Below are 16,217 nucleotides of genomic sequence, written 5' to 3' on the forward strand. Positions count from 1 at the left end.
ATATTCAGCCAGTTCAACAGAAACGACCAATCAGAGCCAGAAGGCGGGTCTTAGCGCTGTCAATCATAGCAGAGTGCACACTGCTCACTCCCTTCCCTCACCTCGTTACCATGGCCGTCTATGACAGCAGATTAACGGTTTTCCTGTAACGCTGAGTTGTTTCTCTGCCAATAGCACATTTAGCAGCCCATTCATGAGGTTGATTGGCAGTGCTATGCCCCTCCTTCTGGCTCTGATTGTCACAACATGGTGACAGTTTCAACAATTATGTAAAAAAAACATATTTTTCATAAAAGTTGCAAAGCATGGGTACAAACAGGTCTCTGGAATGAACAATGAACCTAACCCAGGGGTGTTCAACATGCGGCCCGGGGGCCATTTGTGGCCCTTGAACTGATTGTTTGTGGCCCTCTGACATGATTCAACTTTGTCCCATCCAGTGGTTGATGCAGATGACTGTTTTCAATCAGGCTAAAACTATTAACGACATAATTTTCCTACAATGGAAACTGTTGAGTGCAACATAAAGTATTAATCTTTTTATATAATATCTTTTATGAGCAGAACTACATTTATGCCGAGACTTTTACTGAAAAGCTGACTTTGCCTCACAAAAATCATCAGCTTTTATTTAATTTATTAAATTTGGCTAAATACAGCAAATGTTTTAAAAGAAAGAGACTCAAATCCTGTTCTTACAAGTGAGAATAAATGTTGTTCAACCAAGCCCAAAAGATTTTGATTAGTGTGTAGAATCCTTTCAAGATTTGGATCTATGATGAACAACTTTCATTTTCTACAAAGAAAATTAGAATACTTTATTTGCTTCATTTTAATTGTTTTTATTTTATTTTCTCGGCCCAGAAGTAGTTTTGGCCACCCCAGATCTAACCATAAGTAATAACAAATTGACTTAGGAACCACAAACTGTATTTTACAACGGCCATCACAAAATAATGACCTCGAGTCAATTTAGTAGAAACATCGTGGGTAGATTATGAAACAAAGCGATCCAAAAGCTTGACTCAGATCCACCAGTTCTCAGGAGGAATGGGACAAAGTTTTGGCAAACTGGTGAAAAGTTTGTGGTTGGAAACAATACAGCTTGAAATTCAGTTCCAACAAATACTAAAAAAACACATGAAAACCTCCAGATTAAAAGTCTCTTGAACAGATTTTACCGACAGTCTTAACTCTTCTGACTTTAGACTGAAATGTCATTTTCAGCACACAGAGCATTTCGACTTTAATCTCTTTATTTATAACTTACTGTTAGAAAAATGATAAAACTAGCTAAATTCTTAGTGTTTGACTGGGTGTGTACTCACAGAGTTGTGAGTTGGCTCATGTTGGAGAAGGAGTCATTGGACAGCGAGTTGATTTTATTGTTGCTCAGATCGCTGCGGAGTCAAAGGTCAGGAGGGATCAATACGCATTAATGCAACATGCAAGTCTAAAACAAACTTCTTGGAACAACACACACAAACAAAAGCATAAAGAGTTAAACAACGTTTAAATTATTTTTTGAAAATCCTAGCATCTCCTGAAACAACAAAAAAAATCTAAGTTAACTCAGTTTTTGATCTGATCACATGAAGGATTCTTCTGGATGTTTGTCATATTATCTAAGTAAGAAACGTCTCAGCATTGAATCGAGTCTACAGCCAACAGCTCCACCCAGTGGATGTTTGTGGAAGGACGTTCACGTCTTCCAGCACAAGTTACTGTTAAATAACGGCTGATCCTAAGAATAAACTTCTGACTTTCAGAGTACTGATCCGCTTTAGTTTGAAGGTACACTTCTTGAAAAAAAAAAATGCTAAAAAAAATAAATAAAAATAAAGGTCATATTACATTGGGTCAAAAAAATATATAATATTTTCAAAAAGAGCTGCTGTTTACTCAGTTTGTGCCTCCATAAATGCTGCATCAGCAGAGCAGGATAAAAGTCAGTATTATTTTTGTCAAAGTGAATTCAGACCGTGTTTAGTGAGGTTTCTCTTACACAAGCTGCAGGTACTTGAAGGTGGCTAACTCCTTAGGAACGCTGGTGAACTGGTTTCCATCCAGGTACCTAGCAAGAGAAAATATTTGTTCTGAAAAACTCTGACTCTGTTCAAACATTTGCATGTTGCTAAAATCCTATTCACATAAATTCAATGAGAGAAATGATGTCAGAAACATTATTCAATCAGGAACTGTAAAAAGTAATGACAAGTTAATAACTGTTAAACTTCTACTCCAACCAATTAAACACTTGAACCGTTTTCATCTGCAGCCTCCTAATGAAACACTGTACTGCATGTGTTTTTCTCGCTTTAACTTTTCAATATATTTTATTCTCAAACCTGCCAATTATCTGTACAATAGATGAACAATAATGTGTGAAGTGATTGATTTAATCAACTTATGGAAGCTGGTTTTAGAGTTATTACTGGAAAATACACCAGGAAACAGGAAATGGACTGAAATCAGACAATTTTCTTCATCAACCCTTCCTGGTGATTGGTCTAGCAGAAAGTCAAAAAAGAATATATTTTTCTGGTCAGTGAACATATCACACATAAGTAATAACACAACAATCATACTGAGAGCTGGTCAGTATCAACCGCTCATAGCAGAAAGGCTTCCTAAATACTGACCCATAAAGATATAAAATCTGTAAGGTCAAAGCCTCACCACTAAATTCTGCTTGGTAAATCACTTTTAACTTTATTATTATTATTATTGATCAGGTTATAGGTCTAAAATGCACCCGATCAAACTTTAAGAGCAGCCATGGATGTAATACTGACCAGACAACTGAGACATTTCTTATTTTCCCACTTGCTTTGTTTCCCCAGAGGTCTTAAAAGGCGTTTGCTCACAGTTCGGTGATGTTACGTGGTAATCCTCTGGGCAGAGCCTGCAGGTGTTTGTTGCTGCAGCGAACCACTGTGTCCATGCAGGAACACTGACTGGGACACTGAGGCCCCGCTACGCAGCTCCTGTCCTCCAGCACTGAACCTGGACACACAAAGAACAATTTCACTTTGGAGTCACTCAGTTTAAATTATTCACATTGCATTTGCTAGGGATGTAAGCTAAAAAAAATATCCAAAAGGTCATTGAAATTTGCCACTTTGTTTCATTAAAAAATACGTTAAATTTCTTGCTGAGCAAATAAAACAAAACACAGTATTTTGTTTTTATAAGCTGGAAAACAAGATTCCCCCTGAGTTATTTCAACTTTAGTATTCTGGCCCATTTTGCAGAAAGTTTGGACACCACTGACCTTAGCTAATTCATTTCGATCTAGTAAACAATTAATTGTTTTCATCTCTAATATTCTCTGATATTTCTCTCCACATTTCAGCGAGTATTAAGAGAAACTACCATCCTCGCAGCGGAAATCAGGGACCGCTACGTCCTGCAGAGGAATCCCTCGCAGGAAAGCCGGGCTCTGGCACCGAGGGTTCCCCGTCACGATCCGGCGGCTCCGGAGCCACGCCCCGAACCAGGACAGGTGGCAGTCGCAGGTAAAGGGGTTGGCCAGCAGGTTTCTGACACACAGCAGACAAACCATGAGGGAGGGAATAACATGCAAGGCGAGACACACACTTTGATGCACAAGAGTCACTGACAGAGTGGAGAGGTTGGGCAGAGTGTCGAAGGCTCCAGGCAGGATGGTGGTGAGCTGGTTGTCGTAGAGGGAGAGCAGCCTGACGTTGGGCAGGCCTGTGAAGCTGCTGTTATGGATGCAGCTGATCCTGTTGTTCCTCAGCATCCCACACACACACACACACACACACACACACACACACACACATCCAAAAATACAAACAGTACCTATTAAACTCCAACATCTGGTACAATCATTTTCTAAAAGATGAATTATGAATATCAGTTTACAGTTTTACAGTGTGTTACTCTTGTCTGGGTTCTTTCTTTTTATGTGGCTGAAGAGACTAAAGATTCATAATATATTTGTAAAGAGAGTAAAGGAAAATCAAAGGATAAATAAAGGACATGAGTATTCGGGTCATACTAGGGTCATAGGGTCATATTAATAAAAAATAAAAAATAAAAATAATAAAATTATGAGAATAAAGTCATAATAATGCTAGAATAAAGTTGTAATTAAATCAGAATATGAGAATAAAGTTGTAGTATTATGAGAATACAGTCATATGAGAATAAATATGAGAATAAACTTGTACAAAAATAAAGTCGTAGGAGAATAAAGTTGTAATAAAATGAGAATAATCCAATAAATCATGAGAATAAAATCGTACAGGACATTCTTTTTCACTTTTAATGCATAAACTTTATCAACAAAATTTAAATTTCCTCTAAATGCCAGCAGCATTTAGAGGAAATGCTGCTGGCAGTCGTATTAAACCTGCCGCCAGGTGGCGCTGTTTGAATATTTAAGGTTTATAGCAGGACATGCAGAGGTTAAGACTCTTGTTCTTTCAACAACATAACTTTTTATGTTTTGGAAAATGCTGCAGCTGCATTTTGCAGCCTAAAAAATAGTCAAACTCGTCATCCACACACGTAAGAGCAGAGTTTTAAAAGATTAAAAGAAAAACCTCCTTGCAACTTAATAAATTTTGATATAAACAAGACAATAAGTGAGATACTATTTACTGTTCATATGACGGATTTATTCTATAAATCAAAATGTTACATTAACAACAATTTTTAAACATTAATTGGCAAGAAAAGATAAAATCAATTTTAAACACATATGGTTGCTGCTGTTGTTTACTCAGTTTTGTAGTAAAGAGACTTTGTTTGAGTCCTTGTGTTTTTGTTCATGCGGTGAGTTTTCTCTTTAACCAAGAGTTTAAGGTGTTGTTATATTTATTTACATTTATTTAAAAAATACTGTGAAAATCGATTGTGACATGTAAACAAATTTATATCTGATTTAAAAGTAACTTTTTGTCTTTGAGTCCAAATTGTTTGAAACATGTTGAATTCCTGTAACGTCTGTAATGACTTGAAAAATGATTAAAAACCAATGAAAACATCAGTTGGCTTGTTGGTACAGAATAAAACAAAGATGAAAAAACAAGTTTTCCTCATTTTCATGACAAAACTTTAAGAAAAGTATCTATATCACAATCAGATTATCTTAACTTCTCTAGTTATTTGATGTACAAAATGCAGGGCTTAATAGAAACACACAGGATGTTTAGCTGGTCTACATGAATAACCACATCATTTCCACATTTAAATGCTAATAAAACTACTGGATTTTGAACTCACAGCATGCGCAGCCCCTCCATGCCTCTGAACATGCTCCCTCGCACCGACTCCAGGTGGTTGGCTGTCAGGTGAAGTTCCCCCACTGACGAGGCGCCCTCAAACGCACCGTCCTCGATCTCCGAAATCTTGTTGTTGCTCAGGTTACTAAAAGGAAAAAGCAAAAAATAAATAAAGCTTTTTGCCATGTGGGTGAAAATTGTTGACTCCAAAAAAATTTAAAAAATAAATAAAATCAATCAAATATTTATTGTTGATTCAAAACTTGAAAGAAACTTTTACAGTAGTCTGCTAGGGCCACTGAAGGTAGAAAAAAAATGAGTAAATTTCTGCAAAAAAGTCAGAAAATTTTGTGATAGATCTTCCAATTTTCCAAAAATTTCAAAAAGAAAATTTAAAAGAAAATTTTTGGCATTTGGCACTTACATTTTCTTTAGATGAGAAAGACCCTTGAAGGCGCCGGTGGCCTCCAGCATAGACAGGTCATTGTTGTTAAGACGCCTGGAGAAATTATAGGAGACATAAAGATGGAGACGAATTCATTAATATCGAATCCAACAAAAAGACCGATTCAGATGTTTGGACCTGCATCAATGTGTCTTAATGCAGCTGTAATGTTTTATCAGTGTGGAAATGAAGGATTTTTCTCACTGTCTCATGAAATCAGGCTAAACCTTTCCTGATTTTTGTCACTTTTCTTTTTGAATAGTGAGTTAGATGTCTTAGACAAAGTTTAAAGTTTTCTTCAAATTCATAAGTTAAATAATTTTATGACTAATTTGGTGGTATTCTGACGGTCATTGTCCATTTAGAAGATCCATTTGTGCTCAAAATGTTTCCACGTTATTTGACATTCCTATGCAAATGTGGTCATTTTTACCAAACACTTCAAATCTATTTTTATCTTTATCTGACATGTATCCACAAATTAAGATTTTTATTGTCAAAAATAAGCTGGACCCAAACGGAAGTACAAAAATGTGCAAAAAAGTTAATTTGCATGATAGGTCCCCTTTTAGTGTGGAGGGTGAACCTAAAAGTTACTGTGACAGGACGTAGTGTCTGTGTAATTTTGCACATGAGCGTGACTCACAGCTCTTCGGTGGAGGGCAGCAGGTGCTCTGGGAACTTGGTGAGGCGCAGATTGGAGCAGTCCACCACATTGGCCTCACAGCGACATTTAGCAGGACATACAGGCTTACTGTTACAATCGTAGCTCAGGCGTCGATCTTCAGTGCCTGCATGCAAACACAGGATGCAAATGTCTCCTATTGTTTCTGTGACTGCAAAAATAAAGCTAAAGAAAAAACATATTCACCTGGGATGTGGTACTGCTCCTTGGCTGTAAAGAAAAACAATCAAAGAGAAATATGTCAATCAATAAATATGCTTACTTTAGTATAATTTCTGAATGAAAAACAAACCAATGTTTAAACCCAAAATTCACCAGACAAAGACACACACCTGCAGATTTTGTTAAAGTTTCATAAGTTTATAATTAAACAAAACTGCTTTGGAAAAATTTCTTTTGCCTGATTTTATTTTATTTATTTTTTTTTATTTTTATTTTCGTCCGTACAAAAGCCAAAATTTCCTCTTAACTTTATATTTTGTTTTGCCTGATTTTTAAATATTAAATTATTAATTTACTCAGACTTATTACCAAATACTTTTTTTACTATTGAGTAATTTCTTAGACGACTACTTTTTTACTTTTACTTGAGTAAATATATGTTAGTGTTACTCTTCCTCAGTATAATTTTTGTGCACTCTACCCACCTCTTCTGTTCATACTTTCAAAACAATAATTATCAACTGAATGGCCGGTAGAGACTCACCGGAGCATCTGAACTTATGGCTCTTGATCTGAGCGATGCGTTTGTTGGCGAGCCGACGAGGGCTGGCGCAGCGAGCTCCGCTGGTCTCGATGGGGTTTGAACCCAGGAAGTCAGCCAGCCACTTCACATGACAGTCACAGACAAACGGGTTCTGGGCCAGGTGGCTGAGAAGACATCACAAAACGGCAACCCGATCAAACACTAGCTTCTCTTCTGGATTGTCCACATTCGGTGGTCGCCATGGCAACTCGGCCGTCTCCAGACCAGATCAAACTCGACGTCACGTTGCGTCAGCAGCCAAGCTACTGCGCATGTCGCCTTCAGAATGCAGGCAAGAATACATAATTCTACCTTTTTAACTATGTACAGGTTGGCTAACAAAATAATTTACAACTCGTAGCCAGCGCAGATCACCTTACGGGCGCAGGCTGTTTTGAGAGATTTTACTTTTAGCACACTGCCTCCCGTTCAACGGCATTTTTAATTTCCGAAGGCGTAGTTTATTACTTGCCTTGATGGAAGCAACTACATCCTCATATTCCCTCTAATTATTGCATTTTATTTGTCCTATTCTGACGCCCTTATTGCTCACCATATATATATATATATATATATATATATATATATATGTTCGTCTTATTTAGGGGACTCTACGTATATCATATTATCGTGAACAAATAGCTAATATTATTTAGTTTTGGTCATCTTCTCTCGTCAATTATCAACTCACCTGTAATTAATGTCAATTTGGTAAAGTAACTTACAATTACACTGCCATAAACATTTGTAGTATACTGACAACATGCTAGCTAATGCTAAAACAGCAAGACGAAAGCGGGTAACCATGGTAACCAGTGAGCCCGGTGTTCCAGCGCTTTCTGTAGCCAAGTTGCGCGCGCATCCGCTGCGTTTACAACTAAAAATTCCCTCTAAAGCCCAAACAGAAACGTGCTTATTTCTTTACTCACAGTGTCTGGATGCTGTGCAGTGAGCTAAAGGTTCCCTTAGCCAGACTTTGGATCTTATTGTCGTACAGAGAAAGAAGGGCAAGGTTTTCCAGGTCTTTGAACGCTGCTGCACGGATACAGTGGATTTTATTTGCATTCAGCAATCTGCAGGATGTTAAGAAACCAGGATCAGAAAAGAATAAATCACAGGTTCACTGACATCATCATCTGACTGCTAAGGCATATCAGGGGAACTGTAGATAGGAGAAAAGGAAGAGTAAATTTCCACCAAAACTCAGAAAATTTTCAAAGGTCAAATATTTTCAACTTTTGAAACTCAGAAATGTCCATGTTTTGTTAAGAACATTTCATAGAATAATCTGAAAATTTCTGATTTTTTTTTCTGGCAAATTTTAAACTAAACTCACAAATTTATGTGTCTTTTCTGGAAAAATTCTGAGATTACTCTCAAAATTTCTGAGTATTTTGGCAGAAATTTACCCTTTTTTTCTATATACAATGGCCCTAATATGGTGATGTATCTGACAAGTGTGGGTTTCAAACAGATATCTTTTTTTCTTTTTTTTTCACAAAAAGCCTAAATTTTTTAAGCCTAAATTGTCAACTTCTTGTGACCCCCATTTGGGAATCCCTACAGAACAATTAAGGCTATTTGTACCACACAAAATCACCACAAGAGACCAGAGGGGGAGTTACTGGCATGTTTTCTTGGACCAATTCTTCCATTTTCTTATTCCTCAAACAAAGATGAAGCCATAATGAAAATAAACACTTTCAATGCATTAAAAATAAATAAAACATTACAATTCACCACTACTTTAGAAGTAATGTTAAGCTATGGAAACTATGACACAGTGTTAGGGCCACACTAAAGAAAAATAAAAAACAAGAACAAAGTCATAAAATTATGACTCTAAAGTCATAATATTACAAAAAGAAACTCAAAATATGAGAATAAAGTACAATAAAGTTGTATGAGAATAAAGTCAAAATTATACAAGCATAAAGTTATAATAGTGTGAGAAAAAATCATATTACAAAAATAAAGTTGTATAAGAATAAAGTCATAAAATTACAAAAATAAAGTTGTAATTTTACAACTTTCTTTTCTTAACACTATAAAGTTGTTCTTGGGTTATTTCGACTTTATTCTTGTAATATTATTATTCTCAGTTGTTTTTTTAGTGTGGCCCTAATACTTCATTAATCAAAACTGATTTACGGTTAACAGCTTGGAATAAAAACATATAAAGACATGTTTTATTTTCAATATTTTGAATGAAAGTCGCTTCTACTAAGCTAGAAAATCTAACATAAAATTAACTTATGATGCAAAACTTAGATGTCATCCCAGTTTTAACAGAAATAAATGTGAGTTTTTTCAGACTTACAGCAGCTCCAGAGAAACCAAGCCATCGAATACTCCACTGGGCAGCTCAGTGATTTTATTCCCATACAGAACCCTGCAGACAAGAAACAGCAGGATCACCCCGGATGCTTTTACTGCTGTTACTGATGCATTACTTTGATAAAACCACACACTTTATTGTACAGATACATGTTTACAAAAAAGCCATAAGAAGGCAGAAAACAGAGCTATGAAAGAACAGAATGTCTGAGTTCAGTTATCCCGCAAGTTTAGATGCATTCCTTCACAAACACACCTGAATCTAACGAATGATTTGTTACCAAACCTCTGTGGAGCTAAATCACAGTGGAGTGCGTCGATCTTACATTAATTTATCTTATACACACATGATCAAAATATGTTTTGATGTTACAACATAAATGTGTGATGTTGTAACATAATGTTAAAACATTATTTGTTTTAACTTTCTTGATGCTGATTTGCTAAGAAGATATTGCTTGTACAAATAACGATATGAATAACCTGGCTGGTTCCACAAATACCTGCACTATATTTTAAAAAAAGTCTCAAATTAACGCTACAGTACTGGCAACTGTTACTGAATTTTAACGTATAAATATGGCATAAATACGTACAAATTCTGGCAACCACAGCTAGGTATTTTACTGTAAATTATGGTAATTTATGTTAAAATGTTACTGTATAATCTGTATCGTAAGACCTGTATATGGTAAAATATATCCGTAAAATTATTTCATACCATATAAAATAATCCAGATTTTAAATGGTATTTTATATTTTAACATATAAAATTCAGATAATCACAGATTATGTATGGCAAAATCCGTATTTATCCAAATTTTACCATATAAAAACTAGATTTATGGTAATTTACAGTAGCTGCGGTTACAAGTGGTTTCTGGATGGTAAGTTAACTTGTCTTTTCCAGTAGTCATTGTTAATCACATACAGAGGTAAAACCAGCTGACCAAACCCTGCTGGAGCTCTGCCAGGGTTGCTAGGTAACGGTTGCTAGATATCGGGCTGGGCTTTACTGGGGTTGCTAGGTGAGGGGCAGAGCCTGCTGAATTGTGACGTTATATTCACTCCTCTATAACCTGTCACTGTAACAGCCTATACATATATATGCTTGTTACTTTCAGTGGAAGGAAAAATAAGACATTTAAAAAAATAAATAAATAAAATAGTGAGAGGAAGCAAAGGAAACTCACAGTGAATTGAGCGCTCGGAGGCCATGAAATGCATCAGGAGCAATCTCAGATATCTGATTGTTGCTCAGGTCTCTGTGCAGGAAACAGATCAGAAACTATATATTCATCACAGATGTAAATGGAAAATACATTCATTCCCCTTCCTTTGATTCAAAGCTTCAGTTATTTATTTACTTGAATCTCCAGCTTGATCTTCACCACCACATTCTGATATTTTAAACATTCAGCTCAACTCACATTTCTCTTCCCGCCTGTCTGGAAACCTACAAACTCAGAAACTCTCCTACAATATAAACACATGCAGCCAACCATCGTGTTGCCTTCGTGCTCCTGTAAGCCGTAAGCAACGCTGCAGAACATTTTGGAACTGAATTGTAACATAAAACATGCACAGGACTGCAAATCATTCCTGCACATCTAGAATTAAATTCTCCACACTATGTCACCATATTGAGCCATTGAGTATCAACATGGCTGATTTAGCACGTTAGCATTAGCTTCCACTAAATATCACAATGTTGTAGTGAAGAACTAATGTGAATTATTAGCGCTTCAATGTTAGCGCAGTGATTTTTTTAGTTAACAGTGCCCAACTTGTGGTTTCACTGCAAAAACACAAAACCTTACAAAGCATTTTTGGTTTATTTTCTAGTGCAAATATCTTAGTACACTTGGAGTAAGACAAAGCTTAACTTACAAGTAACTTTTCAGCAACATGTAGGAGCTTTTTTAAATCAATAATTCCTTAATATTGGTGAAAAAGTGCTAGTACCACTGGCAGATTATATAATATGGGAAAATGTGAAATAATTTTACAATGGAACTAACACTTTTTCATCAATATTTAGTTAACTATTTAGTTAAAAAGCTCCTATATATTGCTGAAACGTTACTTGTAAGTTTGTTTTGTCTTATTTCAAGTGTACTAAGATATTCGCATTAGAAACTAGACATAAAATACTTGGTAAGATTTTGTGTTTTTGCAGTGCTGTGTTTATGAATATCACACTTTGCTTTTTGAATAGACACTGAAACAAAATGGGGCAGAAAAAGACACAAAAGATGTGCAAAAAACAGCCCAAGGTCAGTGCAACATAATGTTTGTCAGTAAAGGAAATGTCTGACATCAAGTAATCATTGAAATAAAGAGAACAGATTGTCTTAGCTGCAGTAACCTGTATGAAGGTAAAACAAAGTGGTGATAAAAAGGCTGTAACTCACATGCGGTGGAGCTTCTTGTAGGAGGTGAACGCACCAGGAGGAACTGACTTGATGCCGTTCTGCTCCAGACGACTGCAGGAAAATAAAAGACAAAATGAGACACAAAGATTAGTTGGTTTTTATTTTCATTTACACATTACTTGATTCACTTTTAGTGTCGAAATACAAAAAATTTTATGTTAGAATAAGGCATAGTTTTATATCTAAAGTATGCAAAAACACAAAATCATATCGAGTATTTTTGATCTAGTTTCTAGTGCAAATATTTTAGTACAGTTAAAATAAGACATTTTGCTTTCTTTCTATTAATCAAAGATGTAAGGAGCAGTAGATCTTACATCTCCGTCATGGCCTCCGGCAGGTGGGCAGGTATGGCAGTGAGGCCCCTTCCTCTGCAGTTCACAATGTTGTTGCTGCAGGAACACATCGGAGGACAAGAACCGGACGCCAAACTGCACGGCTGAACGAAGGCGCTGCCGCTGTGGCCTAGCAGGAGGATCAGAGGGAACGGATCTATACTCAGATCTATTACCTGCATTTCTATGCAACAACACCTGCCACCTGAACAGAGTTCCCAAAAACTGTACTAAATTAAGAGCAGCACTACTTCAACATATTTTTACTCAAGAAAAAGTAAAAAAAAAAAAAAAAAAAAATAGCAAGAAGTAAAAGAGTGTTTGGTAAAACGTCGACTCAAGTGCTGAGCAACTGATCAAATTATCAATCATTTAATATTTAAAAATTACATAAACAGGCAGATCAAAATTTAAAGTTAAGTGGAAATTTTGGAATTTTAAAGACCAAAATGACAATAAATTATATTAGTAACAAAAATAACAAATTAAGACAAAAGAATGTTTTGGGTTTTTTTCTAAAAGAGTTTCTTTCGATAAAAACTTTAACAAAAACTGCAGGTCTGTGTCTGGTGAATTTTTGATTAAAACATGTTTGTTTCTCATCCAGTGGGTAAAAATTTCAGAAATTTTACTCAAGTAAGAGAAGAAATACTTTATAATAAAATTACTCAAGTAAAAATAAAAAGTACAACATTGTAAAAATAAAAAAGTAAATTTTTTCCAAAAATTACTCAAGTGTCACTGCAAATACACAAAATCTTACCAAGTAGTTTAGTCTAGTTTCTAGTGAAAACACTCGAAATAAGACAATATTCTTCTCAGCAAGATTTATGAGCTTGTTTTAGGTCAATAATTCCTTAATATTGATGAAAAAGTTCTAGTTCCACCGGTAGATTATTTCACTTATACCAAGACATTACTCCCATTTTTGTAGTGAAATAATCTGCCAGTGAAACTAGAACCTTTTCATCAATATTAAGGATTTTTTTTACTTAACACAAGCTCATATATCTTGCTGAGAACTCTCTTGAGTTATTGTAAGACATTTACACTAGAAACTGGACCAGAAATACTTGGTAAGCTTTTCTGTTTTTGCAGTGTAAATGTAACTAGTTACTCCCCAACTCTGCACCTGAGCAGGCGAAGTCACTCTTGCGCAGCTCTGCGAGGTTGAGCCCCCGCAGAGCCGGAGGGGAACTGCACTGCGTGTAGAGGCCCAGCGCAGACCGCTGCCGTAGCCATGGCGACAGCCAGGCCAGGTGACAGTCACAGCGCAGCGCGTTGGAGTGGAGCCGGCTGGTGGGGGGAAGCAGAGAAAGAGAGAAAATGGTTCCCCGATAACGACATGCCAGAGGCAGGAGTGGCATACTTACAAGGTTCGCAGTTTGGGCATGTGGTTGAAACTGGAGACTGGGATGCTGCTGATGTTGTTGTTGTTCATCGTGCTGGAGGGGACAAATAGAGATAGCAACAAGGAAAAAGGTCAGAGGATGTGAGGAAACAAATGAGGAGGAAGAGAAACACGAGGAAACAGTAACAGAAGATATGCCGTTATGATCTGATTTAATACTACAACACTGCAAAAACAGCAAATCTACCAAGTATTTTTTGTCTAGTTTCTATTGTAAATATCTCAGTACATTTGTAATAAGACAAAACTAACTTAAAACATTTCAGCAAGATGAAGTAGCTTACTTTAAGTCAATAAGTCCTTAAAATTGATGAAAAAGTTCAGCTGGCAGATTATTTCACTTGTAACATGTAAATTGTCTTAAAATAATTTGTCAATGGAACTAAAACTTATCAATATTGAGGAATTATTGACTTTAAATAAGCTCCTTTATCTTTCTGAAAAGTTACTTATAACTTAGTTCTGTCTTATTTCAAGTGTTCTAAGAAATTTGAACTAAAAACTAGACATTAAAATCTTAGTTTTATGTGTTTTTGAAGTGAACAAAGAAAAAAAATAAAAGTTACACTGCAAAAACACAGAACCTTACAAAGTATTTTATGTCTATTTTTTAGTACACTTGAAATGAGACAAAATTAACTTACAAGTCACTTTAAGCAAGATGTAGGATATTTAAGTCAATATCCTTAATATTGATGAAAAACTTCTAGTTCCACTTGCAGATTGTTTAACTTAAAACAAGACATTTTTCTCATGTTATAAGTAAAATAATTTGCCACCAATTTCAAGGAATTATTACCTTAAAACACGCTCCTATATCTTGCTGAAAAGTTCGTTTTGTCTTATTTCAAGTGTTCTTCCAGAACAGAAACATTCAAACTCCCAGGTCAGCTTTGGATACGTACAGCACTTCCAGGGACCGCAGAGCTCTGAACGCTCCCTCCTCAATACAGGTGATGTGGTTTTTATCCAGCTGACTGGAAATAAAAGCAGCATCAGTACTGGTCATCATCCTTTTAGCACGAGACAGAATTTTACTGACAGGTTTTTGATGTCTGTGGCTCCTCTGAACGCTCGCCGTGGGATGGCCTGGATGGCATTTTCACTCAGATCCCTGAAACACAGAACCGCCAGAGTCCATGATTGTTTCTGATTTTAATTTCTGGACTCATCGATGTACACCAGTGACAATCTATCCAAATATTAATGCTTAAAATTATGCGTTTGATGGGTGTAAATGTGAGGAACGCTGAAAAAACACAACATATTAGCAAGTGTTTTTATCTGGTTTCCAGTGGAAATATTTTAGTTCACTTAAAATAAGAAAACTAACTTATAAGTAAGTTTTAAGCAACACTAGGAGCTTGTTTTAGTAAATAATGGCATTTAACAAATAAAGTTATGAACAAAATAAAATAAAATCATGGGCATAATTTGTCTGAATAGTATGTCTTCTGTACTTTTTATTTAATTTAATATTTTATTATTATTTTATTGATTATTCTTTTATGTGATTTGGACTTTGAGTCTGAAATAAAATCTATAAAATTACATATATATGAGCCGTCATACAACAAATTGTTATGAAGGTTCATTTTCTTTGTTACAATAAATTAACAAATCGAATTACAATAATGTAATTTTTTTTTTCTGGGACATAAATCTGCAAATCATTTGCCCAGTGAAATAACATGCAGATTATTTCACTTGTATCAATATTTTTCTAATATTATAGGTGAAATAAAACTAATTTGCAATTGTTGCCATTCTAAATATTTATATATAAATAGTATAATTTTTATTTTTGTATCAAATTGAAGGACAGACTTCAGTGTTGATGCAAAAATACTTAAGAGTTTTTTGCTGCTGCTGTTTTTCTTGATGATTATTGGACTTTTATTTTCTTGTTTGAACAATAATGTAATTTTATTTTTAAGACAACAGTCTTTAGCTGTCACACTAAACCGGTTTGAGTCATATCTGTTTTTTAATAATTACTTAATATTAAACCTTCTAGAAACAGTTTATTAATAAAATAGGGATTTATTTAAAAACAGATGAGAGATAAGACAGATAAATAAAGCTTAACCTCGGTCATAAATTAACAGGGTTCCTGGCACTTAAAGTTCAGTAGGGTCAGGAACATAAAGCAACCGGAGGACGACAGATATACAGCGTGGGAGCATGTCTGCAACCAGGAGAGAGCGACTTGTAGGGCGTGGTGGTGGTGAGTGATGCAGGTTGTGGAAATATAAATTTCACAGATGGTTCAGCATCATATTTCACATAACCTGGAGCTGGATGGAATTAAATATGAGTCTGTTTTAAGAAGAAACAAGAAAATAAACAGAGAAAATCAGAGTTTTTAAAATTCCTGTCTTAGTTTATTAGCACTAATCCAGTTTGGTGGAACTGGACATAATAAGGACTTTAATATATAAGAATAAAATATGAAAAAAATGTAAAAAGAGGGAGGGATGGATGGATGGATGGATGGATGGATGGATGGATGGATGGATGGATGGATGGATGGATGGATGGATGGATGGATGGATGGATGGATGGATGG

General features: G+C 35.5%; 1 protein-coding gene across 1 annotated transcript in view; it reads right to left on the reverse strand.

Annotated features, from left to right (window-relative positions):
• Positions 1-16,217, reverse strand: part of LOC103154497 (slit homolog 1 protein-like) — a 64,491-nt gene that overhangs the window by 21,204 nt on the left and 27,070 nt on the right. The window contains exons 6-24 of the mRNA XM_016662735.1: positions 14,691-14,762; positions 14,554-14,625; positions 13,611-13,682; positions 13,370-13,533; positions 12,220-12,367; positions 11,882-11,953; positions 10,661-10,732; positions 9,451-9,522; positions 8,060-8,203; positions 7,092-7,255; positions 6,572-6,595; positions 6,347-6,491; positions 5,680-5,754; positions 5,257-5,400; positions 3,624-3,767; positions 3,376-3,542; positions 2,868-3,006; positions 2,006-2,074; positions 1,329-1,400 (exon numbers count right to left, since the gene is read on the reverse strand). Coding sequence (XP_016518221.1) covers positions 1,329-1,400; positions 2,006-2,074; positions 2,868-3,006; positions 3,376-3,542; positions 3,624-3,767; positions 5,257-5,400; positions 5,680-5,754; positions 6,347-6,491; positions 6,572-6,595; positions 7,092-7,255; positions 8,060-8,203; positions 9,451-9,522; positions 10,661-10,732; positions 11,882-11,953; positions 12,220-12,367; positions 13,370-13,533; positions 13,611-13,682; positions 14,554-14,625; positions 14,691-14,762 — 2,031 coding nt within the window. The remainder of the gene's footprint in view (positions 1-1,328; positions 1,401-2,005; positions 2,075-2,867; positions 3,007-3,375; positions 3,543-3,623; positions 3,768-5,256; positions 5,401-5,679; positions 5,755-6,346; positions 6,492-6,571; positions 6,596-7,091; positions 7,256-8,059; positions 8,204-9,450; positions 9,523-10,660; positions 10,733-11,881; positions 11,954-12,219; positions 12,368-13,369; positions 13,534-13,610; positions 13,683-14,553; positions 14,626-14,690; positions 14,763-16,217) is intronic.

The sequence above is a fragment of the Poecilia formosa genome, unplaced genomic scaffold, assembly GCF_000485575.1.
Source record: "Poecilia formosa unplaced genomic scaffold, Poecilia_formosa-5.1.2 Scaffold388, whole genome shotgun sequence".
NCBI classification, from domain to species: domain Eukaryota; kingdom Metazoa; phylum Chordata; class Actinopteri; order Cyprinodontiformes; family Poeciliidae; genus Poecilia; species Poecilia formosa.